This window comes from Diplotaxodon limnothrissa, linkage group LG15 (genome assembly GCF_057381915.1).
Source record: "Diplotaxodon limnothrissa isolate DT_005_m linkage group LG15, D_limnothrissa_male_GT1.1, whole genome shotgun sequence".
In the NCBI taxonomy this organism is placed as follows: Eukaryota; Metazoa; Chordata; class Actinopteri; order Cichliformes; family Cichlidae; genus Diplotaxodon; species Diplotaxodon limnothrissa.
The window spans coordinates 32177952-32202003 of NC_140610.1; the positions used below are offsets into that span (position 1 = coordinate 32177952).

A 24052-nucleotide genomic window follows, 5' to 3' on the forward strand; every position below is an offset into this window, starting at 1 on the left:
CTGGTATTGGAGCGTCTTTATTATAGCAAAATAATTCAAGAAAGAGTGTATTTCTATTTTAAGATTTTCACAAAGCAAAGTTCATATTGAAAAGATTTATCTCTTTGACTCTTTGAATTTGGGGAAAAATCTGTTAGTGCCATTGGTTATCCAACGGAATAAATAACTCTCTAGGCCAGGGGTGTCAAACTCAAATACACAGTGGGCCAAAATTCAAAATGGAACAAAGTCGCGGGCTAACATTAATATTTATTGAAAAAAAAAATCTTCCTCCAGATATAAGAATGAATCTTTTCTTATGGACTCAAACAAGTTTAGCTGAAAAACTGAATATGGAACAGCAAAGCTTAATACTAAACAATATATATATTAGCTGTATAATACCAGTAGGCCTGCTCTAATAGTAATTTGGTATGGCTTCGCGGGCCAAATGTAATTAGGCTGTGGGCCAAATTTGGCCCGCGGGCCAGAGTTTGACACCTATGCTCTAGGCCATCACACTTGATTCAAGATTTCAGATTAATTGAGGAATGTGTCAAATATGTAGTAGCAAACCAATTTTCCTCCCTCCAAAGGGAGGGGTTATCAACTCGGTTCCATTTGTCTGTTTGTTAGCAGGCTAGCTTCCACAGTTTTTAATATTTCACTTCAAATGTTATGTGATGGTTGATATCAAAAACCAGCTTGAACTGATTTAATTTGGATGGAAATTGGGTCAAGGTCAAGTCACACATTACTGACCAGCCTGCACCAACCCCTGACTTAAACCCCTTTGAAAATCTTTGAGGTGATCTCAATTGAGTTTTATTTATATAGCGCCAAAACACAACAACAGTTGGCTCAAGATACTTTATACTGGAAGGTAAAGACCTTATAATAATACAAAGAAAACCCCCCAAATTAGATGACCACCTATGACCAAGTGCTTTGGCGACAGTGGGAAGGAAAAACTCCCTTTTAACAGGAAGAAAGCCTAATCTAAAAAGTAGAGATGGTGTCTGCCTCGTGAATCCACAATGGAAGCTGGTTCCACAGAAGAGGGGCCTGATAAGAAGGCTCTGCCTCCCATTCTACTTTTAAATATTAGGAACTACAAGTGAGCCCAGTCTGAGAGCGAAGTGCTCTAATGGGGTGATATGGTACTATAAGATCATTAAGATAAGATGGGGCCTGATTATTTAAGACCTTGCATGTAAAGAGAAGAATTTTAAGTGGGAGCTAATGAAGTGAAGCCAATATAGGAGAAGTATGCTCTCTCTTTCTAGTCCCTGTCAGTACTCTTGCTGCAGCATTTTGGATCAACTTTTCAGGGATTTTTGAACTAAAGAGCAAGGTACATGCCAGAAGACCATCAAATATGGAGAAGCCTGAGAGATTTGTCAAAGAATGGGATTGCTCAGGAGACATGCGCATGACTCGTTGAAAACTACAACAAACAACTGCAGGCTGTTGTCCAGCAAAAAGGATACGCAATTCACTATTCCGGAAAACCACTTCTCAGAACTATGAGCAAAATATTTATAATAGACCGGAAACTGACAAGGGGTCAATACTTCCTTGTCATTCAGCTTGTTATATGAATGAAGAAGCTGAATGAAAATAACCAAGTTCACAAGTTTGGGTCACTAGTTACTCCTAGTTACTGCCTGAGGTGGGCTTCCATCACAGCAACACTGTATGAAAGCTATGCATTACATATGCATGCCAGTAATAATCCTTCATTCCACCTGTGTCTGGGAAATAAATTGCATGTACTGTGATGCCTTTTCCCAGGTTAGAAAACCCTCTTGTGGCTGAACATGTTCAGAACATGAATCTATGATGAGCTGAAACAACAATCTCAAAGACAACAGTATAAAATTTTTTTTATTAACAAGCACAAAATATCAAAATTCAGCTGTAAAATCATTACAGGTTCACGTAAGGGTTTAAACTCTTGTTTAACGACAAAAGAGCTGATTCAGAAGATTAAGCACATTGGATTCACATCGTTTAATAAGCACCAAATCTGGAAAATTCAAGGGCTGAATTCAGGATAACCACTGACACACAACACAAAGAGACAATTTACAAGTAGAAAACAAAGAGTCATAATAAATATAATGCTTCTTAATGGTGTTTTGGGGAAGTGCACAATCCTTGAGGCTCGACAGCACCAGTTAAGATCTTTGGATAAGAACACTTTAGGTACTGCTGGTCTGCTCAGTTTTCACACTGCAGAGGAAGAAAAATCGATTAGTTCAAACAACAGAAATGTTGCTATAGTGATGAGTTAAGTACTGGCTACATATAACATTAGAACAACAGGCTACTAACGTGTGCACATACTGTGGTAGCCCAGTGGTTGAACAAGGTACAGCTCCGGATCAGAGCAACAGCTGACTGCACTGGCGCTTTGGTTTGCCCAATATGACTTTCACTTGAGTTTCTGAAGCATCTTTTGTGTTTTGATGTCACAGTAAAATAACTTCATGAAAAATGACAACAATCCCACAGTCTCTCCACATCTTTGAAGTATTGTGCCCTAATCAGATTTGTGCATATAAAAGCTCTGCTTGTCATGCACAACACAACCTCATACTCAGTTTGAAAAAGCATGCAGTAACTGCATTTAAAAAGGAGCGAGAACACTCAGTGTGTGAATGAATTCAAACATTCACCTCTTTGAGTCAGTCTTCTCAGCACTGCTGTCTTTTGTCTTCTCTTCTTCTTTTATATCTAAGGTGTGAAAAATGGGGAAGAAAGAAACCTTTTAATCACAATCAGCGTTACACATTGTTACACTGTTAATAACAACAATCGAGTAAGCATCAAAGTAACCAACCAGCTTTCTTCTCCTCTCCTTCCTGTTTGTCCTCGTCCACTCTGGGCCTTTTGGCTCCTTTCTTGTGATTGGCTGTGTTCCTCCTGCCTCCCTCCCCTTCATCCTCAGAGTCTGAGAACTCTTCGTCACAGGCTATTCTCTTATCTGTAGCACGGACTGCAATCAAAGACCAAACTCTGGTGAGTTTGAGTGAGTGAGTTGTAACACAGCATAATAATGCATATGCAGTACTGCTGCTCCTTTTTTCCAAACCTGGGGTCCTTTCTCCCATGGGTTGGCAACCTTTCTGATGATGAGTGCCATCTAAAATTTCCCCAGAAGTCACTGTGCCATATCAACCATTGCATTAGGAATAAATTTAATAACGCTCTATATCAACAGTTACACACTATATAGAACTAATTTATAGAACTATTTTTGTTTGCAGATGTTGGCATAGTGCAGTATTATATTTATGTGTATTTCCGTGTTGCTGATGCTGCGCTGAGCTCCTGAAGCATTTGAAGTGTCGGAATGTGGAAATTTCAACATTGCTTGAAAAAACTGCCAGCTAGCAACGTCCTTCTCACCGGTAGGCTAAGTGATTTTTAGGCAATTAAAAGTTGAATCTGGTAGTTGGGGTTGTTAGCTAAGATACCGTCATTAAGAAGCAGCACAACTAATGTGTCTATGCGAGCTAATTTGCGATGTACACCGGTGGCCCGGCCATTTATTTTTAATACACCTTCTCAGATTAATTCACTGCGTGTCGTGCCATCAGTTAACCCTTCGCATGCCAGCTGTGGCACAAGTGCCCAGGGTTGCCGACCCCTGGTCTAAATTACAAACATGTCTGGGTAAACACTGCAGGCATTTTCCAATTTTAGTGTTCCCACTCAATACTGTTCTTCACCCTTTGATTCAAAACATTTTTTGATCATTTCATAAGTTGAGAGCCAGAGTAATGGGACCGTAAGGCTAATGTGGTACAATGCAGAAATGAAGATACTGCAGAACTGCACTGATAACATCCCCCTCTGTCTTATTTTCCACCTTTTTGCCACTTAGTGTCTCAGAAGGCTTTTCTTATTTCTCTGTTTTGTGCCTGTTCCCCCATCTTGTCTTAGAAAATAATTGTAGACGACAGCAGAAAGAGGCTTGCCAAAGAAGCTATAACCAAAAATGCAACGTACGCCATAGAAGCCGATGCTTTGTGAAAACGAATGAAGGTCTTACTGGACAAGCGTTTGTCAGGATCCTCTGTGTCCTCATCCACTGTGTCGTCTGGGACAGCATCCCCTGGGATGGCTTGCATCTGAACCCCTGGAGCATGAGGCAGCATCCGCAGGTTCTCAAACAGCCGCTGCCTGAAAAGTCACATACTGATCATCTGCATTTCAATGTCTTTATTAATCAATTGTTGTACATCACTTTTCTAGCCTAGCAACATTTTGACATTGTAATGTGAAGGTGGTTGTTTCCTTTCCACTGCTGCTTGCTCATAGCAAGTCAACGTTTTCTGCCTGTTATTGTGGGTCTTAAAGAACTTCAAATCGATGTTGTTGTGTTTCAGTGATAAATAGAACAGAATAGAACTGAAAAAGCTGAATTGAGATGAAGGCTGATATAAGTACAGTTAACTAGAGTTGACTGACAGATTAATATATAAGGGGAATAATGACTGTAGAACTGAATGGGTCGGTGATAGATGTTTTGCCAGGCAGAGGCGTCAGAGTGTGGAGAGCGTGTCTGAATGTGTGGAGTACTGGGCAGATTGTTGGCTGTACGGAGAAGCAGGGGAAATGAAATGAGCAGAGAATCCAGAGGGTGGAGAACTAATCTGAGCAAATAAAGAGTCAAATCTGGAGCACAGCCACCGAACTGGATGGCTCTCAGGGTGGGTTTCAGGCCTGAGAAGCAGCGCAGAGGAGGTGAAGGGCTACGGACTGAGGTGGGGCAGCGTGGACAGTGGAGAAGCTGCAGGTCCAGTTGTGGACATTGACTATCTAACTTATACAACAATTCATTTATTAGTTAGCCAACTGTGAGGTCAGCTTTCTAAGTTCAATCTGTTTTCATTCCTTCTGTATTTTAATTAAACTAATACCACACTGTCCAAAATGTATTTTTAACTTGTCAATAACATTCTTTTTCCACAATTATTCCAAATCTCCAGCAGTTCTAGGCTTGGAATTCTGGCAGTTCTAGAAAGAAAACAAATAGTTTCACATTTGACATACTTGATTTTGTCCATATATTCCTGTGAGTTCTGGTTGGTCATGTTGGAGGGGCTGATGTGGAGCTTGAAGTCAGGCCCGAAGTACTCAAAGTAGTCATTGTATGGCAGTTCTACAACAGAAACATCGTTGAGATGAGAAAAAAAAAACTGCTGGAGAAAATCTGTCAAATGAGGAATCACGTTAAAAGAAAAAGGGGTGCTACCACACCTGTTAAGATTTATTGAAACTTTATAACCTACACTGATCATGAGTGAGGGCAAGATGAAGAGAAATGTGTAGGGAGGTAAGTTAATGTGTTGAAATCCCGTTAAGAGAACTGCTGTCCCATTCCACGCTCTAATTACATCCCCCCTCTTTATGTGGAAATCTGACAGTCTGCTGACTCAGCTCCTTGTGAGCAAAGGCAGGAAGCAGGTTGGCCCTTCCCTAAGGTGAAGTTAACTAAAAACTCCATCACCTCCAACAAGCCTCACACTGCAGGCTACAGACACACACATTAAACTTTAAATGACCAGCATCACTGTTTGACATGCTCCACTTATTTGATCTATACCTGCAAAATTTAAAAAGAATATACATATGGTCCTGCAGTGATATTTATTTTGTTTTTTAGGCTTTGTTGAGTCAAGCTTGTCTATGGCAAGCATAGTACACTCCTCTGGCACCAATTCTTAAGAAGCTAGTAACTGCTAATGTAGTCTGGGGTCTCTAACTTCACACAGAGATCAAGAGAAGGCTATAGAGGTCTTTATACACCCAGATTATTTCAGCCTCAGCAGGCTCTACTTTAAGTAATAATTAGATAATATATCAGTTAAGTGGTGTGCACAACTACTCAACAAGGCTATAAAGCACTGCTGCCCTAAATAAATAGCACCCAAATTTAAGTTAACCATATGGACTGTATGTGTGTGTTAACCATCTTGGATCTGTCCAACCATCAGTTCAATTTTCAATTCAATTCCGCCTGAGAAACATGGAGTCAGACTTCGAGGTGCTCGTTCTCATCTCAACTAACTTCAAACTCAGTTGGAAACCACCCAAGTGCAAGCTGGAGGTCATAGCTTGATGAAATGAACAAAACCACATCGTCTGCAAAAAGCAGAGAGGTTATTCTGAGACCACCTCTAACTCTGGGCTGCACCTAGAAATTGTGTTCATTGAAGCTATGAAAAGAGTCAGTGACAAAGAACAACCCTGGTCACCTCAATGATGTGGCGAGTTAAACGAATCGCTCTTTTTATTAATGTAGGACACCTATTAAGTGCCGGTTCGGTAAACCAGATTGCCACTTAGCTTTTTTCTTCTTTCTTGTATAACAAAGAAAGCAAAGAAATCCAAGACAATTTTAACTACAGTCATTCACTGACATGGAAAAAGTGACTAACCGTCAGGGATGTCAGTGTCCAGAGCCACAGCTGTCTCATAGGTCCAGCATCGGGCCACATTTCGAATGGTGTATCCTCCTCCACCCAGCATGAGCAGTGGCAGGTTGAAGGACTTGATGTATTCCACACATTTGGCATGCCCTTTTAGGATTAAAAAACCCAGGAAAAACACACAAAATGCAAGACATTCAGTATGGTTTGTGACATCACTTTATTACACCATTTAGCATTACTGTACTGTGTATGTTTACCTCGGATGGTGAGGTTAAAGCAGCCGAGGCGGTCTCCTGAGAGAGAGTCTGCACCACACTGAAGAACCACAGCACTGGGCTGGTACATCTCCATCACCTTAGCCATCACCTACACAATCAAAGTAGAAAAATCTGTGACTCCTTGTCAACACCTTTATATTTATCTCTAATTCTTTAGACGTAAGGAAGCACTATAATTTCTGTTAAACATAATGACGACACAAGCCCGTGTGCGTCTAAGAGCAAGAGCCATGCAACACAAATTTTGTATCTAAGAAGGGGGCTGCTTCAACATCTTCCGATAAAGCACAGAATTTTGCAACAACATGCTTGTGAAAACACTGTCTAAGCTAATTTTATGCTAATATTTGACTTACGCTGTGTCACAGGATAAAAACATGTCACTACTATTGCACTGTAATGCTTCTGCTGGCACGCTGTTTCAATAGATTCACACTAGATACACAAATTGTGCATCTGAAAAGAAGAATAGAAAATACTTACACCTATAAATGTTACCGAGTGCCAGCTGCAAGCATCAATAAAAAAAAACAAGAGTAGCTGTCTGTCTCCTATGTGACTACAGTACTTTAGATTTGAATTGCCTGCTGTAGCTACAATTAAAATCAGAACAGTGAGCTAAAAGACAACATGGTAATTCTCTATTGGTTTGCCTTTGAAAATACAATATTTTATCTGTTGTTTTTTTCCCCCCAGCAATATATTTATTTATTAATTATATTAGAGATGTTCCTGGTGATCAATTTCCTAGTCGACTAGTCGTGGGAAAAAAAACTTAGACTGCCCGACTAGTCTAAAACTAGGAAACAAAACTAAGACAATCTAAAGTTGGGTCGTGGGGGAAGCAGCAGGGAAGCCCAGACCTCCCTCTCACCACCTCCACCAGCGTATCCAGGAAACGTTTAGCCATTCCCAGACGTAATATCTCAAGCATGTCCCAGATAAACGCCCAGTTGGAACACCTTACCCTGGAGGCGACAACCTTAGCCATCTCCTTTCAATATGGAGGAGCGTTGACTCTACTCTGAAGTTGTCCCAAATGATCTAACTCATCACCCTATTGCATCCTGTCAGAGAAAGCTAATTTCCTCCAGTTGTATCCGCGATCTCATTCTAATAACGTTAGCCTAGATCAGGGGTAGGCAACTCCAGGCCTCAAAGGCCGGTGTACTGCAGGTTTTGGTTGTGTCCTTGATCCAACACAGCTGATTTAAATGGCTAAAATACCTCCTCAAAATGTCTTGAAGTTCTCTAGAGGCCTGGTAGTGTGATTCAGGTGTGATCCAGGGTGATATCTAAAACCTGTAGGACACCGGCACTTGAGGCCTGGACCTTGCCTAACACTGGTCTAGATTGATAGATTCATGGCGTTTCCCAACAACAATCTGCTGTTGGGAAACGCAACAGCAGATTGCCCAATGCTGCCACCTGGTGGCAGATGGCAGCATTGGGCATCAATTAAAATTTTAACAAGTATAACAATTAGACTAGCAAGTCTGGTACTGACTAGTGACGACAGCGACGAGTAGTCAGCTGGGCAACTAGTTGCGGACATCCCTAAATTATATATATATTACTATTTAATCATTTCCTTCTGGATCAGTTCATTTGGGAAGAGCGAAAAAACGAAGTGCTGTGACTTTTAAAGGGTCAGTTATATTTGCAGTGCAAAACAAGCATTTGTGGAACTCACAGGCTTGAAGATTTGCTCATATGACTCGTCATCTATGCCATCCCGCAGTGGGAAGTTGACAGCGTAATATTTGCCTTTTCCAGCTCCAATATCCTAAAGGTAAAAAAGACAAAAAAGTGCATACTGAATAATCTCCAAGTATAGACTCCTCAGCAGTGTGCAAATGCATGTGTTAGCTGCACCAAATTAACAAAGCCCTTATATCTTTCCATGAACAAAAACAAAAAATAAATACTCACACAAATGCAAAACTATCCTATGATATCATCATACAGATTTTGCTGTTTTCAATTAAGAAATTATGACTTCTTAGTAACCAGCTGAAGGAAGAGTGTAAGGCTCACCCGAAGGTCACCAGTTCCAGGGAAGTACTCCCCATATTTATGGAAGGACACAGTCATAACTCTGTCTGTTGTGTAGAAGGCCTCCTCCACTCCATCTCCATGGTGGATGTCTATGTCGATGTACAGCACCCTCTGGTGGTACCTGGTAAAAAGGGCCACAGACAGAGCTCGGATGAGTACAAACACTGCATAGAAACAATGCTGTGAGAAATGGGTCTTTCACCTGCTTTCATTTAATGAATTTTTATATGTAGATGGGAAACAAAGCGGGAAATATTCTCACTTGAGCAGCTCCAGGATGGCCAGCACAATGTCATTGACGTAACAGAACCCTGAGGCCTCCGATTTCTTTGCATGGTGGAGTCCTCCTGCCCAATTCACTGCAATGTCTGTCTGCTGTCGGTTCAGCTTCACTGAGCCAGCTGTACACAACAGGAAACATGTTTGATTATGCAGTTTGTAAAGAAACTGATATATATCTGATGAGTTAATCAATAAGTCACTTAGTCTAACTTTGTTGTCATAACCGGAAAAATGTTTAATCAAGGCTGGCACTGAAACAGCTGGACAACTGAAAGCCAAGAACTTGTTCCTGTAACTGTGCTCTCCGGGAACAGGTGACAATAAAAAGAATTTGCTGCCTCAGTCTAATGACCACTGCACTGACTTTGTTTCTCAAGGATTTGACTGACAGTAATGAGGTCCTACATGAGCAATTACAGCTTTCTGTCTGTTCTTTTATAGAGGACTATTTATAAAGATGGTTGGTGCTAACTATACAGATCATGTTTCATTCTACTCTGGTTGATGACTTGTCAACAAACACAGTGCTTGTAACTTGTACCACAAAGCAGGATTTGGGGTTTAGTGAGAGAACTTCAGGAGTCCCACCAAATCCTCAGGATTACAAAGGTGGTTCACAAAGGTACACAAGATAAGGATTCATTTTTGTAGGGAATTCAATCCTGACCTCTTATTCCAAAGACAGTCATGTCTTTAGGAATATTATCCTTCCAAAGACAATGTAGAAATGACTGAGAACCACAAGACTTTTTAGATACAAATAATTGTGTTATTCTGTTAAATTGGCAGTGTCTATTAATGTTACAGATAGGTCTAATGTTGCTGAAACAGGAGCTCAATGACTTCCTGATGTTCCACACAAAATATTGTGAGTGTTGTGAATGTCATCACGTGGTGCATGTTCCTGCTTGTCTGCTGTGGTTCTATGGGAAGTAGTGTGTCAACTAGCAGATGCAAAGACAGTACTGTGGGTACTGATACTGCTATAAATGAGTAACTAATCCAATCGTCAGTTTTAGTGTCAGTTAGGATCTGAGTATCTATTTTTTGACAACCCTACTACAGACTATTTATCACCTCCAGAGTTGCAACAGAATGAATAAAACTGTGTCACAGTATATCTTTAACATAAATATTCAGATTGCTTGACTCAACTGACTTATCAAGACCTTTTATATGACCGCTTAGCAACATCTGATTCATCATTAGCACGACTTACCAGCCGAACCACCAGCAGACAGTTGGCAGAACTCAAACAAGCCATCGAATACTGGACAGTCCTCCCCAACATTGACTGCAGAGTAAATAAATACATAAATAAATAGGAAACCAAAAAATAGGAAGGTGTTCAAAATTTTGTTTGAGCAGTATGAATGGAAACAGAAGGGCAGAGGAGCTCCTTGTATTTCGTACTTGGAATAGTACACAAAATTCTGTAATGTCCCAAAGAGGACACAATGACTTACACCTCTGCATCTGTTTGCTGAACTCTGACATGTTGTCTGGTCGTATGGATCGGAGGAACTTGATGTAGTCATCACTGTGATATTTTGTCATCTCGTCTGCAGTGGCTTTGTGTGGCCTCTGAAACACAAGACATTCCAAGCTGGTTGGAAACTACAACAAGGAAGGCCAGAACCTATGGTATGCTTAGTGTCACATGCTTGGAAAACATACATAGACCTCCATCTTCCTGTACAGTCCATAGTTCAGAAGTAAGTTGTGGGTCATCCGGATACGATGTGGTTTCATGGGGTGCCCCTGTCCATAGTAATAATTTCCTATGTCACCTGCAAAGACAAAAGGAACAAGATAAGAAACACATTTCCATCCGATAATAATTATTAATTTAAGCTGCGAATGAAAATAAAAATGGATGCTTTTCAGGTTCTGTCTGAGCAACAAAAGAGATTTTACACTTATTTACACATTCTATAAAAACAGCACATTTTGTACTTTTCATCAAAATTGACAACCTGCCAATTGTGTACTGTGTTTCTCCCCCCCTTCTTAATTCTTGGCTGTTCCTGCTCTAATCCTGACCACAAACAAAAAGACCAAATGAAACCCCCATATGTTAAGGTATTAACTGTTTTACATCTTTGAGGTATTCTGTGGCTGCTAAGTTAGCAACTAGCATGTAGCCACCTTCCCAGGACATGGGCGCAAGAACAAATGCAACTTCAGGTTGAACAGAGAAATAGCACGCAAAGTAGAAAAGAGAAAAAAAAATACTGGGTTGTTGTGTTTAGTGAGAAATAAAAAGCAACGTAAAAACAACAATAACACAGCATTTGACTGATAAATATTCAGATGAAAACTGAATGCACGGTTCTAGTTCTAGTACATGTAAACTGAATGCAGGGCTATATGTGAACAAAGTTAGTTTTTACTGCAAGTCTCTTCAAAATTCTGACAAGATACTGTAACTATGTTCCTTGTACATGAGGAATACAAATAAGGGGTTTCTCTTATGAGAGAGAGTGATGTTAGACAACACGGTGATACGCTCCAATAAGGCCTGAGCACTTAATTGTGTAACAGTGGCACATTTTGCTTCATTATTTTTACGAATGTAACTCTGACGACGACTCATCAGTTCCTAATCATTTTTGATTTAACAGAGGTAACGCGGTGCACAAAGCCCGATCTACGTCTGCAACTATAAGTTATACAATCGTGACAATGAGTGCTTGTGTCGCAAATTCTCAACATTAATTTAACCGAAGCCCTCCTCTTTTCTCTGACTCGGTTGAAGTAAGGTGATTTTTTTTTTAACTTTTACTCATAATAGTAAACACACGAATACTCTCTTTGCACCGCGGAGACCTTTCAAACGATGGTCATTAGCGCCTACTCGTTAGCTTGCTAGTGTTAAACAGTATACATTCACCAGCAGCTACACTGACTAGCTGGCTAGCGTTAGCCTGCCAGATGGCTCAGTTTGGGCTGCCCATTCACACGCTCAGGATGTCCCATACCGTCGTAGTAGTAGCAGACCTTCTTCTTGGTCCCGCCTGCGGTCGTGTAAGCCATTTTAAAAGTGCCTCTAGAAATAAAAAGTTGGTTTGAATTTGCTTCAGCAGACAGAAGATGGGATAGACGGCATCAACACATAATTACACACGGCGGAAAGTCGCTGAATGGGAGGCGCAACTTCGGCGGGGAGGGGCGGGTTAGACAACTTCGGTAGGCCACTTACCCCACCGCGAGGAGTCCCATTCAACCCAGAGGATGGGAAAAGTGGACTCATAAGGATGTGTGAAACATGGTAAAAACGCGCTTCATAAAATTCAGTTCCACTGCTTTATCCGTTACATTCTTTCATTTCTTACTACCATGCAATAGAATTAGATACATTTATGGCTGTAACAAATATGGATTTGTTAACTCCATTACCTGAAGTATTGCCCAACAAACCTGTCCCTGACCCACCTGTCAGGGACAGGTACTGGCGGTGACTGCGAAAATACAGGCGATCGTTGAGTTTCCAGTCCCACAAACGAGAAGGGCGCTGCGCCGATTTCTAGGAATGTGTGGTTATTACAGAGGTTTTTGTAAGAACTTTGCCACTGTTGTCGTTCCTCTCACCGATTTGATCAGTCCGGTGAAGCCTTTTGTGTGGACGCCTGTTTGTCAGACTGCTTTCGAGTCTGCGAAAGCATTACTGTGCAGTTCCCCTGTTCTTACGGCACCAAATTTCATGTCCCCTTTCAAGCTCGAGGTTGACGCTAGTGCGGCTGGTGCAGGAGCTGTCCTTATGCAGGAAGACCATCGCGGCGTGGATCGCCCAATTTGTTATTTTTCCAAAAAATTCAACAAACATCAGATTAACTACAGCACTATTGAAAAGGAAGCCCTTGCCTTGTTGTTAGCCCTGCAGCATTTCGAGGTGTATATCGGATCCAGCTCTATCCCTGTTCAAGTGTTCACTGACCACAATCCATTGGTGTTTCTCTCCCAGATGCAAAACTCAAATCAGAGACTTATGCGTTGGTCCCTTCTTTTGCAAGATTTCAACCTGCAAATCAAACATAAGAAAGGGACGGAAAATGTCATCGCTGACGCCCTGTCGAGAGCAATTTCATAGTTTGGGAATTAAACAATAGGAGGGTTGTTTAATTGTTTTTGTTTTTCGTCAGTTTTCACCTGGTTTGATATTTATATTTACCCCGAGAGTCATTTTTGGGCAATGCCCTGATTTTATGCTGAGCTTTAAAGGAATTTTAAGAGGGTAATACCAAAAAAAGCCAGTACAGATTTGCACATGGACAGAGCTGGAGCTGTTAATTTATCAGGTTGTACATGAGTACTAATCAGTTCTTCGGTTTTTCCACAGTTATAGTGTTGTTATGGAGCTATATCTGAGTGGAAGACTTTTGAGAACCAGACCACATTTTAACAAATCTGATGTCTGAACATTATATATGTATATAGTGAAAGTTGGGGAAATGTCCACTTAAAGAAAATCATGGCAGACAGAATCCTCTCATAGCTTGAGAGTGGTTCCAGATTCTTTGTGCAGCAGTAATCCTGTACAGTATTGCTCAGGTACAAGGCAAACTGTAAATGATGATGAAACATTTTTTACCAAAAACTATTTTGGTAGTCTCTTATTCTATTCATGCCCCTTAATGTAGCCATATTGTGAACTTTGGACAGAACTGGGTTAGCTGTTTCTGAATCCTGTTTTCATGCTAAGTTATTCTAAAGACAGGGTTATTTTGTTTTGGAACCAAATCAGACGTTAATGAAACTCAAAGTCTGTACTGTAGCAACTGTAGTGTCTAGACCTAGTCTTTGTCGTTTTTAGTGCCTTAACGTAACCGAATGAATTTTTGAAGAATTGATGCTAATGTAGAAATCTCTGATATATATGACTTAAACTTGGGTGTGTGTGTAAATTCTTTGCTCCACTGCCCTTCCATTTTCCAAATGCAGACTTATTTGCTTTAAAAAATATTGATGAAAGCAAGATTAAACATTACATTCAGGGATATGAAAATAATGTAGGGACGTTTGTGTCCAGAAACATGAATCAATAGAACATTTCCCATGTTGCTTGTTTGTGTTTTTTGTGTTATGGTGTGTTCATACCTGTGCATTCCTGCATTATCCTTTTGTGTTGCACATTTCGATGATTTTTTTGCTTGCTACCTGGCCTGTCTCCCCAATGTGATGTTTGTATTGTATACGGTCGGCAAGGTCTGTCATCTCGGTTGTGGGCAAAAGACCTTCAACTGACAAATAAAGGCTATCTCATCTCATCTCATCTCATCTCATCAACATTTCTTCAGGGAGACACCGATGGTGGTTTTGGTTTGTACCCCACTAAGTTTCTTTCTTTCCACCACTCAGAATTACAACCACGGTGTAAGTCTGCAAGTCAGTTATTTCTGATCTACTACCCTCAAAAAGAATATTAAAATACACCAATACACATGAAATCCTCTCACAAATGTTTACACATTCTATTAATTTAACAACACACTTATGATACAGAATGAATATTTGCACAGAACAGATTTCCTTTTAAAAAAAAAATCAGCATAGAACAAACAGCTGGTTTGACATGAGTCATCAGAGGACACCTTCTTTTCTTCACTAAGTGTTGGTAACCCAATGAGAAAGCAGTAGGGGAAAAGAACAGTATACTTACATTTATAAACACAAGCTCAAGTCTTAAATGCTTTAAAGGTTTTGGACATGGTGACAGCCAAGCTTGCAACACTTATAACTATTCTGATAAGCCAATCTGTTCTACAGACTAGGTATTATGTTAAAAACTAAAGGAGGCCACCTTCTAAAGCAGCGGTCCCCAAACCCCGGGCCTCAGACCGGTACCGGTCCGTGAGTCATTTGGTACTGGACCGCGAGTGTTGTGGCTCAGGTGTGAAATGTATGGTTTTCAGGGTTTTTATCGGTTTTCAGCATTATTTTGTTATCGTTTTTATCATTAACTCGGTTTTCCTGGGTCTTTTCACGTGTGTTATGAATAAATCTTCTTTTTTTCGGTACCGGTACTAGTTTTATTTTGTTGTATTTATCTGCGACACCTTAAAGGCCGGTCCGTGAAAATATTGTCGGGCATAAACCGGTCCGTGGCGCAAAAAAGGTTGGGGACCGCTGTTCTAAAGGACTGATCACAGCAGGCGTTAAATAAAACACAATGAGCAAACACAAAAGTCTACTGTGTTATACTGGCAACTGGATTTTACATGCAGTTTTGGCCAGGTAAACACCACGTTAAGGAATGATGAACTTTTTCTGTTCGGTTTTGAAGGTGTTTTTTCATGAAAAAAAGCATCACACTTATAGCTTATCTTAACAGCACGAATGTCAGTGTTTGATAATCTCTTAAAAATAATCTCTTTAGTTAATCACACAGCTCAGCACTGTTTTTTTCTCTACATGGGGAAAACATTGACAGACAAGTGAGTTCATTTGCAAGATCAAATGCTTTGAACTGCAGCTTTTAGTCAAACCATGAAACTATTTTGTTCTTTTTTCTTTCACACATTTGAAAAGAAATTTACATCAAGTTCCTTTTATATTTGGTCACACTGTCATCCTGGTATTAAATGCCATCAAAGTGCTATTAATGTCTTTCGAGGTCTCAGAATTTGGCATTTTTAAATAAACCCCAATTCAAAGAATCTCATCAGAGGAGTTTGAGCTCATCATGGCCAGTTGAATGTCCTACCAGTGATCTGGTAAAACTTCTGATTGAAGGGATGAAAGAATTTTTGCAGTTTAGTCACTACTGATGGGTCCACCTCCGGATGGGTGCGGCCCTTGCTGCCTGCCAGGCACTTGTTAAAGACAATGTTAAATCGCAGACAATAAAATCCCCTGGTGGCATTGAAGTACAGGTTATACTGGCTGATCCTGGAGGGGAGGTTAAGGAAGCGCTCAACAAGCTGCAGCTCTGGCAGCGGGTCTGTAATAAGGCGATCCCCATCCACAATGTGAAACTGCTCCACGGGAAAGTACTTCAACCAACGCTCCAAATGTTTGGTGTAGATGCTGGTCCGGACTGCTTTGTATTTCGTGTTCACCTCGCAGGTGTTGGTGTCAATGACCAGCTTCTCAAACTTGTGGTAGGTCTTGTTTTTGCGCTCCTTGCCCTCCAGCACTTGGGTATAGTCCGACACAGCTCTGGTGGTAGGCTCGCGCACGATGATCAGCAGCTTGATGGAAGAGTTCATCTTGAATATCCGTTCAGGGACTTCCTCTGTGATGAAGTAAGCGGGGCTCTTTTCAATGGTGATCTGATGAGGGAAGGAGAAGGGCATTTTCCCCCTGTACCAGTCGATGCCACGAGCGTAATTTTGGTCATTGTCAAAGAAGTGGATCTCTTGTGAAGCCTTGACAACTGCTGGATGCAGGTTGAGCATTTCCAGCAGGGCACGGGTGCCACCTTTACGCACCCCGATGATAATGGCCTGAGGCAGTTGTTGGACCAGGTTGTGCAGGCGAATTTGCTCTTTGGTGGCATTGCCCTTACGGATTTCATGTAGGAGGCCACGCTTAAACTGCAGAGTGCGGAGAGGAATTTGCTCTGGTTCAGGGGCGGACAGTCTGCTGTCAACTGGGCAAATGGGCTGTAGCCTGAAACACAGGAAAAGAACGCATCTATCTTATTTTGTATCTCATTCTATAAGGAATTTTATCGCTCATAGAATACATTTATCACTTCAATCTTAACTAAATAAGCTACTTGAATGTAAAACTTATTATTAATGGAACAATTCTCTGAAGCTAATGCAAAGAAACATCCTGAAACATCTATGACCTTCTGAGACCTCTGAAAAGCCTGCGGTATGTTAAGACTAAGGCTTTTGCAGCAGATGTTTAAAGTACTGTGAGTTGCGCCACCACAGCAGACTCGTCCTAGCACCAAGGACACAGCAAGCATAAAGTCACCCACTGGTTTGTCCTGTTTCTGGGGTATTGAACTGAATATTCTCACTGTCACCAAAACCCTTTTTTTAAAACAAGGAAGTATAGTGAGTCACTGAGTAGTAACCACAAACAGCCATAAACTGCCAAAGCTGCTGCCCCCTGCTGGCCATTATGCAGGTTTAAGGAACTGTCTCCACTTTTTAGACTTGAACGCTGCATTCATATTTTACATACAGTCTGTGTCTAACAGATCCCTCAACTGGTTCATGGTTAGTTCCTCATCAACTATGGTATTCATTTCTTTGGAATGCCATTTCTCTTATGCATACCCAAGTCCTCACACCACACCACCTTTTCAACATGCAAAATTGCGAGCACCACATCTTTGTCAATAAAGATGACTACAGCAGTGCATATACCAGATATATGACTTGTTTGTTTTTAGAATAACTGATGGCACTAAGTACTGTAAAAATTTCACCTCAAGAAATGAAAATACTGAAGAATTTCTCTCATTTAATCTAAAGCAGAAAATCTGCCTCAGTCAGGAGAACTTCACAACCTCCATTTTAGGATAAAAAATGATTTAAATGTGTACCTGTCAAAGCTACACATTGCCAAGTTGCATGTCTATGAATGCATAAATACTTCAAGATTTTATAAAGTACAGAAATGTTTCTGGAATACACTGTGATTGGTTTAAAAAGTATAGAACACTAAAGTTTGTAATGCAAGTTGCTTTAAATTAAGGCAATGTATGTTTTAAAATATACCCGCCATGACTTACCTATCCAAAGTCCCAACCCTGGCCACGAGATAGAGGACACTTCCGATAGCAAGGCTGCCCAAAACGAAGAGCTTCTGTCTCAGCAATGCCTGCTGTTTGAATAGCATGGCCCTCCATCAATCTTCAGGACTGTGACTTCAGCCTGCAGAGAGCCAAGCACATAAACTACTAATCACCGAGGGAAGAGAGACAGCCTAATGTTTATTAACACACACTCACTCAAGTCTTACAAGTGATTAAGCCGCGCTCACATAAGGCTGAAAAGTGCTGCATTGCCATTAAAGGAAACGCTTGCCCAACCACCACTTTGTTACATTTATTTATTTATTTATTTATTTCAGACAAGCTGAGAATCTGATTTAATGGAATACACTGGCATGCTGAGAAAGATCAGTTACTGCTACGGTTTTAAAAAATTGGCTTCAGCATTCCAAATGAACAATTCTGTATGCACAAGAATGAATCGATACTTCTTGAGAACGACCACATGACGGTGAATATTCTGAAAGAGGTCCTTTTGTTGAATAACCTGCAGATAACTGCTAGTCCTGCAGTTACCCTGAGGTCTGAATAGCTTTTCAGCAACACTGCACTGCTGTTAAGGTTTTTCTCTTGCTTGATGTGAAGCCAAGAAGCAGCTTTGGAGAGCCTTCTATGTGTTACAATGACAAATTCACATGACTGAACTCAGCTTTTCGATCATGTCGTCAATTGACCCATTGTTAATCAACAGTGTTTAATTATTGCATCCCGACTGTTACATAATGAATTTATTAAGAAACTGTGACTGTTTTATTTCAACTGTCTCAATAAACAAATGATGTTTCCTAGCTTCTAAGTGTCCTTAATGTCTGTCCTCACTTTAAAACTAAACTTCATATCTCTATTTGTAAAAACATTCAAAGCAAAGTTGAGAAAAAAAATCCCCCAAAAAGCTTAGTCACATTATGGTGATGCATATTGTACTGTTTACCTTCAAAATTGGAAATAAATCTCATATTGAGCCAAGAGAGGGCACTCCATCCTTTCAGTGGAGTGCAGAAGCACTGGTCTCACTGCCATTTCTGTTTTGCTCTCAGTGTCTAAACCTTTTGTGCATCTGCAATCTTTGCACAGCATGAGCAGGTAAATTACATTATGAAATAGCAGTTCAATACAGAAGGCAGAGGCATTGTTAAAAAAGGGCCTCTGAAAGTGCAGTCTAATCCAGCCCTTAAAACAGGCCAGCATTCGCGACAGAGCACTCCCCCAGTGCCTCATGAATAAATACGGATGGCTTTTGACCCCTCTATGACTGGAAAACATTTTGCTCATAATGCCTCGTAGTGACTTCTGAATGGAGACCTGCAAAGCAACTGCAATTTCATCACTCTGACAAAGCAGGAGAATAAAGCCACTTAGCCAGGGGCCAGCCCTGTGGCTGTGGAGTCCCATTTAGAAAATAAATGTTTTTCATTACAGCCTGTATCACTAAAACAAGTGGTACGTCAGTCAATTCCAATGAAGGGGGAAAAAAGTCAGTTTAATACTTTTTTGTGCAGAGACAGACCATTCCAAGTGCCAAGCAATCCACCTTCAGATTGTGTTATTTGTGAAAAACAACAGCAAAAAAAAAACAAACCCCAAAAAGAACTGAGATTATATTATCAAGGTGATTTTCTTTCCTTTTACTATAAACTGATTTAAAATGAGCCTCTTATCTATTATTTGTGTATAATAACAACATTTCAGCCCATCTGCATTCAATACACTCAGAGGTTTCTGTTTCCCCACCCTCCTTATTGCTTGTCTTTTCTTTCTTCTACTTTTGAGTCAGATACTTTCTCTCTGAGAATAGTTTGGTGGTTTCATCCCGTCAAAGAAGAGTGTAAGACGAAGACTATACAATAATTTCAAAATACAAAACCCTGGGTCACCTACCCAGGACCGCAACACTGTGTAATTTTTCTTTTTGCATGGTTGTAGAGTTGTGGTTACAGACTTTATTGTCTCGTCCATACACTTACATTTTGAGTTGAATTAATTTGCCAAAAACAGATTAAATACAGTTTCAAGTACTAAAATAATTTACACATTGGTAACACAGAGTGAAACGAGACTGGAATTCAGGACGTGTTTTAGTGTTTTAATGTTTGCAACTGCACTTTAAAAATCATAAAAGGGATGAAAGTGTGTCGATATTATCTCACTGAATAAAACATACATGTATCAAAAATATTTACTTCCCACAGAGAATATTTTGTCCAATAATCAAAGAGCTAATGAAAATGGTCACCCTGCTCAAAAGCTACACTTGTCTCATAAGCACATGTCTGAAAGCTAGAATATTTAGCAAAGGTCAAATGAGCTCGTTCTAAACTATAGGGATGGGTACCGGTATCCGGTGCCATTATGGCACCAGTTCTGACATAAACGGTAGTAACCAGACCGAAAAGCAGCGCACATTTCGGTGCCCTTTTTCCCCTGAGATGTCATACACTTTGGATTCTAGCCAATCATTTTACCTTTCCAAGGATAGTAGGTAGACACGTTCTTTTAGAGCAGAGCTACAGATTAAAAATGCCCAAGGTGAAGCGGTCAAAAGTGTGGCTGTACTTCTCAGCAAAATATGCAAACTCAGCAGCCTGCAACAAGTGCTTTAAGGTGATACTGTGCAAAGGAAGTAACACCTCGAATCTGATGAAACACCTGGCGACGCATAGCATTTTTTTAAAAGCCGAAAAATGCACCGTATTTGATAGCTTGCTGCAAGACCTCACACCGAGCACATCTACTGCCGGTGTGGTGCTTGTTATCAGACCCGGAATTAGCAACATCCCCCAAGAACCCGAAGTGGAGAGTCCTGGCCCCTAACCCTGCCAGTGTAGCAGAAATGATGACGCATGATGACGGCAGCAGCAGCTGTTCTTCTCTGCGTGAGTAGCTTAATGTTGTTCATGTGTAATTTACGTTGAGTAGGCTAACCACGTTATTACATTAATGCATGTAAGGTGAACTAGCAAACAACATCGTAGTTACATAGTTGTCTTCTTGTTGGATGGCAGATACTCCCTTCACCCTGGCCAAAAAGGCTAAAATGACCAAAGAAAAAGTAGAAAACAGCTAAACAGGAGAGGTTTTTGGACAAAGTTTGTGTTTTTTCCATTGTTTAAGTGCTGCTTCCAGCCAAGAGTGATACCATATATTCCCTATAGCTGCAGAAAAGGCTAATATTGTTATCTTTTTACAATAAAACAGCTAAACATGAGAGGTTTTTGGACAAAGTTTGTGTTCTCCATTCTTTACGCACCGGTTTGAGCACTGTTTAAGCACCGGCACCGTTTCAAAAGTACCGGTTTGGCACCGGTATTGGATAAAACCTAAACGATACCCATCCCTATTCTAAACACTAAAAAAATCAAACCCATTAAATATTAAGATCCAAACTGTTGGAGTGTAGGTCTTTTGACTTGCAAAGACATTTAGCAGCTCTTAGCTGATACTACATTGTACTAATAAATAGAGAACATCAGTTACTCCAAGTTAATTATGATTTATTGATAAGCATACACAGCTTTCTGTCACTGAGTTACATCCTGAACACTTGTGGCTCTAGGTATCTGGACCTAACCTTACAGCTACAGAGAGAATTTTTAAAAATATATAAATTTTTTTGTTACAGCGCATTGTGTTCTACGTCCTGATCGGCTTTAGACCATGGTCAATCAATCTCCTCCGTGCCATGTCTCCTGTACAGTACAGAATGCGTTCAGCTTGTCAAATTTACATAAATCTTCGATCGCTAGCAGTGTGACTCTGAAGTGCTGTATTGTATGTTTGTAAGTTTTCTCCCCAACACACACAACAATGTCGATGAAATGTTTTGCACCGTCAAAGGGACCTGCTGCAGCACCCAAAAGGCAGAGGAAGATGCTAACCATCAAAAAGTTGGACTTCTGGACATGCTAAAGGAAGGTAGATCATAAGGCGCATTGTGCGAAATAAAACAGTCAGATAAGGCAAACTTTACTCATTCTTCTTGCTTCCTCTACTTCCGTACCATTGATTCATTGTTCATGTTTTATAAAGTTCATTCATGTTGAATTCTCTCGCAGATTCTGGGTCAGTTTAACCCAGTTTTTTTGAGTTCTCATGTTTTGGTTTGATTTTGTATTTTGTATTATTATTCTGACTCTTGTGCTTTGTTGAGTGTTATTGGAATTCTATGTTTTTGTTTATTTGTGTTATGGGATTAGTTCTTAGGTTTTCTGTCTAATGTTTAGTGTAGATTTAGTTCTGTGTCTGGTCTGTGTTTTTTGTGTAGTTGTTTCTTGTTTTACTGTGAAGGTCTGCGAGTGCCTGTGCGTGGATCCTCATTTATTTCCCCACACGGCTCACTCCATTCGCCGTGACAGTACAGACCAGCCAGATTATGGATCCAGCAGCATTCGCCCCACCCAAGGAGCTTCAGGAGGTCATTATTGACTCTGCTTTGAGATTAAATAACCTGTGGCTTGCGCATGAGGGAGAATCATTTCCCTACGCTGTGGAAGCCAGGCTACAGCAGCTTATTTCTGGTCACCCCTTGTCATGGCTGTGTGCAGGCAGGCAGGGAGGAAGGACCCAAAATGCAGGACTATGAGGCAGATGTAAACTCAAAACACGCAGCTTTATTTCTGGGCAGAAAAGGAACATAAACTTAACTAAACTAAGAATACAGAAATAAACTAAGCAGACAGGCAGGCTAGTAGACGGAACACACAGTTAACTTGAGGGTAGAAGACGTTAACGACGCGACACCGAGTAGGGGAAGACACAGACACTAAATACAAGAGGTGAACGGAACGAAGAGGAAACAGCTGGGAGACACAGCTGACGCTGATTACACTGACGAGACAGGGAGAGCACAAAGCTGAACGCACTGACATAGGACTCAGACCTACAAAATAAAACAGGAAGCACACGACAGACAGAGACACAGATGCAGACTCACAAGCAGGCATAAAGACATCATGGACAGACAGGGGGGACATGGACAGGCAGAGAACAGAAACCTAACCAAAATGGCGAATGATAATGAAATACCTAATCAGAATAACAAAAGCATAAAGAAACACAAAACACTGAGTCAACAGGCTCAGGACCACGACACCCCTGGCTATTGGATTCACTGCACCCGCTTGTACAGGATTTCATTCTCCATGAACTTCACCTTCACCCCCCGCCGCTACCGCTCGCCTGCTCGCCCCACAGCCGGATGTCGGTACAGCTGGCTGATGTGAGTGAGAAGAAGTCTGACTCTGGCACAAGGACATTTTTTTTCTGGTTCAGTCTTCTGTGCAGTAAGTGAGGGAAATGGTTTTTCCTGGCTCCCCGATGACTGCTGTAAATGAGACTGGCTTTCCCGAGACTGCAGTCGGCCAGCTCCGTGAGGATTACTATGAGCCCGCCTGTAGCCAGCTCACGCCTGCACAGGCGCTCTACAGGATGTTGGGGATTATTATTGTGCCACCCGGTTCTCCCAGTGTTTCCACACCACAGCCGGAGCAGCCGCACCAGAGTTTTCCCCCATCACCGTCAAGCACCTCCCGGCTCCAACAGGAGTCCAGCTTCTCTCGTGGACGCCGAGCTGGGGTGAGTGAGAAAGACTCTGTTCCTCCGCCTTTTATGTCAGGGATTACACAGACTGTTGTCACCAAGGCATTATGAACCCCAGAGCTCCTGTTTGTGAGAATACTGTTTGTTTATTTCATCCTCACCGTCTCACCCTAAGCAGGGAACACATTACACAACAACATCTGCTGGTTCTCTTAAGCTGGCCTTCTTCGAGACAGTTACTCCCTCCAGGGTCTCCCCAGAGGCTGGGTGTCAGCCACCAGTCAACTCTGGACCCCTAGAAGTTAAGACACCAGCGCCAGCAGCTTCACCTGGGAACTCAACTGAGCAGTCTCAGCCGTCAGCACCCACTGAGAGTTTTAATGAGTTCACCCATCCACCTTCGTTAGGTGTGTTGGAGAACACTTTCAGCCCTGCATCCCACTGTCACTGCCTGCTCCAAGCCAATGTGCTGCTCAGCTCCGGCCAGTGTCCACACTGCCAGAGGTCTCCGTACCTGCTGGTTCAGTGACTGTCTCCGCTGGAGGGTCCAGGAGGCCCATTCAGCCGCCTGTCTCCACTGGAGGGCCTGAGGGGTCCGTGCAGCATCAAGCCACGTCAGCTGGGGGTTCTGGAGAACCCAGCCAGCATTCTGTCAAGTTAGCTGGGGGTTCAGGAGAACCCAACCAGCATCAAGTCTTGTTAACTGGGGGTTCAGGAGAGCCCGGCTAGCATCAAACTAC

The 24052-nt window shown here is 41.4% G+C and overlaps 2 protein-coding genes across 2 annotated transcripts; both read right to left on the reverse strand.

Annotated features, from left to right (window-relative positions):
* Positions 1-1982: 1982 nt before the first annotated feature.
* On the reverse strand, positions 1983-12162 carry LOC146617779 (histone deacetylase 2). Its single transcript, XM_085373401.1, has 14 exons — positions 12025-12162; positions 10721-10833; positions 10510-10627; positions 10263-10337; positions 9024-9162; positions 8741-8882; positions 8397-8489; positions 6683-6791; positions 6432-6572; positions 5044-5152; positions 4040-4170; positions 2825-2980; positions 2661-2718; positions 1983-2214 (listed from the first exon to the last, which is right to left on the reverse strand). The coding sequence occupies exons 1-14, from the start codon at positions 12077-12079 to the stop codon at positions 2184-2186; spliced, it is 1470 nt and encodes a 489-aa protein (XP_085229527.1). The 5' UTR covers positions 12080-12162; the 3' UTR covers positions 1983-2183.
* Positions 12163-15723: 3561 nt separating this feature from the next.
* Positions 15724-17842, reverse strand: LOC146617780 (heparan sulfate glucosamine 3-O-sulfotransferase 5). Its single transcript, XM_085372296.1, has 2 exons — positions 17736-17842; positions 15724-16654 (listed from the first exon to the last, which is right to left on the reverse strand). Exons 1-2 carry the CDS (start codon positions 17840-17842, stop codon positions 15724-15726), a joined length of 1038 nt encoding a protein of 345 aa, XP_085228422.1.
* Between the last annotated feature and the right edge of the window lie 6210 nt (positions 17843-24052).

Bases quoted from the DNA above. Each gene is read 5' to 3' on its own strand.
- LOC146617779 (XM_085373401.1), bottom strand. From the start codon at position 12,079: ATGGCTTACACGACCGCAGGCGGGACCAAGAAGAAGGTCTGCTACTAC. The intron at 8,883-9,023 runs GTGAGAATATTT...CCTTTTTACCAG, and splicing joins GCCATCCTGGAGCTGCTCAA to GTACCACCAGAGGGTGCTGT. The intron at 8,490-8,740 runs GTGAGCCTTACA...TTTTACCTTTAG, and splicing joins CTGGAACTGGTGACCTTCGG to GATATTGGAGCTGGAAAAGG.
- LOC146617780 (XM_085372296.1), bottom strand. From the start codon at position 17,842: ATGCTATTCAAACAGCAGGCATTGCTGAGACAGAAGCTCTTCGTTTTG. The intron at 16,655-17,735 runs GTAAGTCATGGC...CCTGTGTTTCAG, and splicing joins AGGGTTGGGACTTTGGATAG to GCTACAGCCCATTTGCCCAG.